Source organism: Vigna angularis, chromosome 1 (genome assembly GCF_016808095.1).
Source record: "Vigna angularis cultivar LongXiaoDou No.4 chromosome 1, ASM1680809v1, whole genome shotgun sequence".
Classification (NCBI taxonomy): domain Eukaryota; kingdom Viridiplantae; phylum Streptophyta; class Magnoliopsida; order Fabales; family Fabaceae; genus Vigna; species Vigna angularis.
Genome location: NC_068970.1, coordinates 24,029,066 through 24,035,104, shown reverse-complemented (window position 1 = coordinate 24,035,104; position 6,039 = coordinate 24,029,066). Strand labels below are relative to the sequence as shown.

General features: G+C 31.2%; 1 protein-coding gene across 1 annotated transcript; it reads left to right on the top strand.

Annotated features, from left to right (window-relative positions):
• Positions 1 to 2,959: 2,959 nt before the first annotated feature.
• Positions 2,960 to 5,713, top strand: LOC108333502 (abscisic acid 8'-hydroxylase CYP707A2). Its single transcript, XM_017568972.2, has 7 exons — positions 2,960 to 3,351; positions 3,444 to 3,759; positions 3,921 to 4,307; positions 4,509 to 4,683; positions 4,796 to 4,902; positions 5,022 to 5,140; positions 5,273 to 5,713. The coding sequence occupies exons 1-7, from the start codon at positions 3,140 to 3,142 to the stop codon at positions 5,364 to 5,366; spliced, it is 1,410 nt and encodes a 469-aa protein (XP_017424461.1). The 5' UTR covers positions 2,960 to 3,139; the 3' UTR covers positions 5,367 to 5,713.
• Positions 5,714 to 6,039: the final 326 nt, after the last annotated feature.

The following is a 6,039-nucleotide window of genomic DNA, read 5'->3' as shown; positions in this document are numbered from 1 at the left end:
GTCCGTGAAAAACTCCAGGAGCGACTCTTACATCTTCTCCCCGTCCGATCCGAAGAACAACTTGCTGATATCTTCACGAAATTTCCGCATCGCGTCAAGTTTGGAACCATTATTCCCAAGCTTGGACTGGTTAACATACACTGTCCAGCTTGAGGGGAGGCTATTGAGAATCACTGTTGATTCTCTTAACTGTCTTTCAACAGTTATTTGTCCTCCATGGAACCCTATATATATAGGGTTCCTTTCCCCTTTTTCAATTAATGTCATTGTATACAGTTTTTGACAATATTAACAGAATAAAGAAAGAATTAGTTTACGTTACTCACCGTTTTTCAGATCTACACTTTCTTCTTCTTGATCTCCGGCCACCACCGCCTCGGATCACCGTCGAGGGAGCCACCGGTCCCTTCTCCATCCATCGCCTCTCGTTCTCTGTATCGCTTTTCTCTCTCTTTCAATCTTCCCTCTTTCCGCATTATGCCACGCACGCAATCCACTATCAGATTAATATGCCACATGGGCCAGCAGAGGAATTGGGCCATCAATGTTGTAAGTGCACAGTGCTGGGCTTGTTTCATTAGAGGTTTTGAGTGAAAATGATATAGTGGATGTTAATATTCATGAAGATGAAGTGGAAGATAAATTTTAGAAAAGTAGTGTTGAAGTTGAAATGGTTGGACCAAGTGGGTCTCCAAGTTGAATGTTATCTTTACATGATAGAGGTTTGTCTCACACTGAATAAGAATACAAAAAGTTTAGATAATGTTAAACTTAATGATTCAACGAATGAAGATAGAAATTGATATGAAAACTTTTTAATATTTTCAATACCCAAAAATATAAAAGACTATAAATGGAAAGTGAGCACATATTTTACTGAAAAAGAATACAATTTACTGAAGTAATAAGAACTTATAATATGCACAATAATTAAAAATTGAAGAGTTTTTAAAAATGACAAACAAAGACTTTATGTGAAATGTTGTGGCGCAAAAAAACAAATTTGAGTGATACACTTATTGTTGCTTATAAGTCTATAATTTATTTATTAATTTGTAATTACATAATATATGTTATTATATATATATATATATATATATATATATATATATATATATATATATATATATATATATATATATATATATATTAGAGTTAATTTTTGAGAATTCAAAGCTTATTAAACATTTAGGATTTTTTTATTCTTCTTAAACTTTTTAAGATAAACATGTTAAAAAGAAAAACGTAATTTGACATTATTATGAAAAGATGAAATGAATAGAGAAATAAACTAGTATTATCTTTTGGTTGAAAATATATTTTTACTAACATTTGTATTAAGAATAGTTATCTTAATTTGATAAATGTTGTTATAGAATATAATTTTTTTAACTTATTTTATAATAATACTTATTTGATGAACAATTAATTATAAAATAAGCATTTTATCTATTATTTCCAGGAGAAAAAGAAAACGTAAGAAACGATACTAGTATTTATATTTGAGATTTGTAATCTTATCTTAATATTTCTAAATTCACCATACTATATTCTTTACTAATTCTTTTTTCTCCGTATTCAATCTTTAATTAATAATTAAAGATAATTTTTTTTTGCATTATTTTTATGATATATTTTTATTTTCTAATTTATTATGACGTCTTAAGTTTCTTTTTGAGAAAAATAACTTTCATCATCATGCTAATAACATAATATATAATATTACATAACATAAATATTTTAAATAATACTTTATATATCAATATATAATACATTTAAATATTTAGCAATTCAAAGAGAAAAATTACCTTTTAAGAATTTGCATCACTAATAAATAAGAAGAAGAAATTATTTACAAAGCCTATATTAATTTTATTAAAATATTTGTATATAATTCTTTGACAAATTAAAAGTAATTATATTTACAATAAATTGAGATAATTATATATTTTTCTTATATTCAAAATGATTTTTTTTTAAAAATCCATATACTAATCTTAATTAGGGATAACAAAAAAATTCACAATCCGCTAGACAGATAGTTGATATCTGTGAATATTTTCCAAGGATATTTTAATACCCGCTTATAAACAGGTTGGATGTGAATATAATACTACTCGACCCGTGGATATCCGCTATTCGTAAAAAATAAAAATAAAAAATTAATTTATATTTTATTAAATTTAATTTAATTAAAAGAAAAATTAATTTATATTTTATTATGCTAAATTTAATTTTAATTTAATTTATATTTTATTATGCTAAATTTAATTTTAGTTTAATTTATATTTTATATTTTTTTTGTAATTATGTAAAAATACATTTTTTTTAATATTTACATGTAGTCTCTATATCATGAACTTTTTAAGTAGATATTTATGCAAGTAATAGACGAGTTGTGATTTAAATTTTCATTTTATAAATCGAATTACGAGTACAATATTGATGTCCGATCCGTTACCATTACTTAACCCATAATATTTTTTTGGGAATATTTTAATTACGTAAACCTTTTTAATAAGTTTTTTGATCTCATCCAATTTATGACCAAACCATATGATAAAGATTAAATTGCAATGTCTACCCTCACCTCTTTTTTCTTTTAAATCTATTTGTTCAAATCCATCTTCCAAAGACCTAATGTTGGATTAAACATAATACCTTGAATATGCACTACTTGTGGCGGTTGAATTTAGTTGTTGTTCTTCCCCTCAACGAGAGACACCCCTGGCAATCATCTTATCGTACGTACGAGTGACCAAATTCAATTCTTCAAATGTTGTATCTGTCCGTATATACATACACTCTTGGGACACGTGCTCACTTTCATGATTTCTCTCTCTTGAGAGATACAATACAACACAGTACAAGTGCAACACAATCAGTCCAAAAAACTTAATATAAATGAGCTAGCTAGCTGGTGAGAGAGAGATTCCGTGTGTGGAAATTTAGCTGTAATTCAAAACCATCCTCTTTCCTCTTTCCTTTTTTCTCCTTGCTTCATATCATTTCCCTTTCTGCACCCTATAAATACCTCATATCTTTTGCTTTTTTCTCTCACAACATATCATCCTTATTCATATCTTTCTTCTACTTTTTCTTCTTCTTTCCCAAACACCAACAACTACACTACATACACATGGAGTTCACCACTGTGTTATGCTTCCTTGTTTCTTTCATATCTATTATTCTCCTCAACTTACTCATCAAATCCTTCTCCTTCTTCTTCCCTTCCAAAGTTAATACACAATTGCCACTTCCTCCCGGGACCATGGGTTGGCCATATATAGGAGAAACCTTCCAAATGTATTCTCAAGACCCAAATCTTTTCTTTGCCACAAAAATCAAGAGGTTCAAAACATTTCATTTCTCAATCTCATCAACCTTATCAATCTAAATGGTCACTTGCATTAACATAAATCCTTCTTTATTTTTTTCAATAGGTATGGTTCTATGTTTAAGTCACACATTTTGGGTTATCCTTGTGTGATGATTTCTAACCCGGAAGCAGCAAAGTTTGTGCTCAACAAAGCTCAACTCTTCAAACCAACATTTCCTGATAGCAAGCAGAGGATGTTGGGGAAGCAAGCCATTTTCTTTCAGCAAGGAGCATACCATGCTAACCTCAGAAGGCTTGTCCTTTGCACCTTCACCACCGAGGCCATCAAAAATATATTCTCTGATATTGAATCCATTGCCCAAAATTGCCTCAAATCATGGGAAGGAAAGTTGATCACCACTTTCCTCGAAATGAAAACGGTAAGCCCTCAAATCAGACCACAGAGCAGATCCTCTGTTTTAAAAAAGGGAAAGAAAATAAAGAAATAAAGAACCCCTTTACAACTTGTTATTTCTGTTGTATATTTACCAAATAAAGGACTAGTTTTTAATTTTTTTTCTTCCCATGTTATCTTTTACAGTATACCATCAACGTGGCCCTGCTGTCAATATTTGGAAAAGATGAAACTCTTAATGCAGAGGTTCTGAAGCGATGCTACTACACTCTTGAGAGAGGGTACAACTCAATGCCCATAAACCTTCCCGGAACACTTTTCCACAAGGCCATGAAGGCAAGGAAAGAGCTTGCAGATATGGTGGCTCGAACAATCTCAAAAAGGAGGAAGACGAAGCAAGAACACAATGACTTGCTGGGGTCGTTCATGAGTGAAAAAGCAGGACTCACTGATGAACAGATAACAGATAACATCATTGGTGTTATTTTTGCTGCTCGTGACACCACTGCCACAGTACTTACGTGGATTGTTAAGTACCTTGGCGAAAACCCCAGTGTCTTAGAAGCAGCTACTGTAAGCATATACCTCCTAGTCTTTCTTCAACTAAGTGTTTGTTTAACCGAGACATCTAATGACAGGAAAAAAAACATTTTTTTAATGTTTTTTAAGAGTCTAGTTTAAACCTTTTATGACAAATAAATGGAACTATGTCAGAAAATCTGGAGCGTGGCTTGGTTTGGTGACTTAAAAAGTTGTTGGTTATGAGTTTTGTAGGAAGAGCATGAGTCCATATTAAGGTGCAAAGAAGAAAGTGGAGAAGAAATGGGCCTGAATTGGTCAGACACAAAAAATATGCCTGTGACATCCAGAATCATACAGGAGACTCTAAGAATAGCATCAATTTTGTCTTTTACCTTCAGAGAAGCTATAGAAGATGTTGAATTTCAAGGTCAATAACCAAATCTGATAAGATACCTCTTTTTCTTTTTTCTTCAATATACCAAATAATTCATCTCTATTCCTTGTGTGTGATTTTGTGTTGGGGGAATACATTTCTTCAGGGTATCTCATACCAAAAGGGTGGAAAGTATTACCACTTTTTAGGAACATCCACCACAGTCCTGACAACTTCAAAGAGCCAGAGAAGTTTGATCCTTCAAGATTTGAGGTAACTATTGTGCAGAGAAAAGAACTTATGCATTATTCTCCTTCTTCTTTTTTCACTTTGCTACATGTTATTCTTCTAAGGTCAGAGTTTTAACAGATTCTGTTAAATAATTTTTCTAGGTGGCTCCAAAACCCAATACTTTTATGCCATTTGGCAATGGGACCCATGCATGTCCTGGCAATGAAATAGCCAAGTTGGAGATGTTGGTGCTTCTACATCACCTGATCACAAAGTACAGGTTGGCAATCTGGTTTATTACCAAACACAATCTCCTTGTAACCCTTTTCGGAGTATGCAGTGATGAGAGACATGTTCCAAAATTAGAATGTTTTGAATGATTCTAAGGGTAGTTGCTATTATTGTTATGCAGGTGGTCTACAGTTGGTGCAAAAAATGGGATTCAGTATGGCCCCTTTGCTCTTCCACAAGATGGATTGCCCATCACATTATATCCCAAAAAATAAATTTCATTCAATAAAGAGTGGAGGCACACTAACCATAGCTGGAAGCAACTTCTTCCATATGGAAATAATCGTTCTAAATACAATCCAATTTAGACTACAGAAACTGATGAAAGAGACCCTTAATTATATAAAAAATAATCCATTCTTCCTTCTAATTTTTTTGAACAAAAGACAACCGGATGGAAAATGCTTATTACGGTATGATCAGAAAAAAGAAAAAACCCACTTGTATTGTACAGGAGTAGGTCTTAGTAGGACTGTCATTTTTTTCCTTAGATTTACAGTTTCACTCTTTCATCTTTAACTCAAGTATTTGGAATGAAAAATAAATTCTCCAGTATTTTCATTATTTATGTTTTCTTCTTAAGTGTTATTTGTAATGTAGATAGGATATTCCTACGAATATCGGGCACACTATATAGGGACATGGATACTTTATTCTGTGTAATCCGAGCAAGGAAATACAAATCTATATATTAAATTATTATGAATTATTTAAATTAGTTATGTATTCGAAATCATTTATAAACAAAATTAACCAAATATAATAACAGAAAATTATTATAATCTAATACAAAAAAATTCATTAAGATATTTCGTTTCTTTCTTGATAATAATCATTGGAAAAAAACACTTTAATCGATATTCATCTTAAAAAAAATTCATAATGTTA

Excerpts from the sequence above, each read along its gene's own strand:
- LOC108333502 (XM_017568972.2), top strand. The coding sequence starts at position 3,140 with ATGGAGTTCACCACTGTGTTATGCTTCCTTGTTTCTTTCATATCTATT. Across the intron at positions 4,308-4,508 it reads GTGTCTTAGAAGCAGCTACT|GAAGAGCATGAGTCCATATT; the intron begins GTAAGCATATAC and ends TGAGTTTTGTAG. Across the intron at positions 5,141-5,272 it reads CACCTGATCACAAAGTACAG|GTGGTCTACAGTTGGTGCAA; the intron begins GTTGGCAATCTG and ends ATTGTTATGCAG.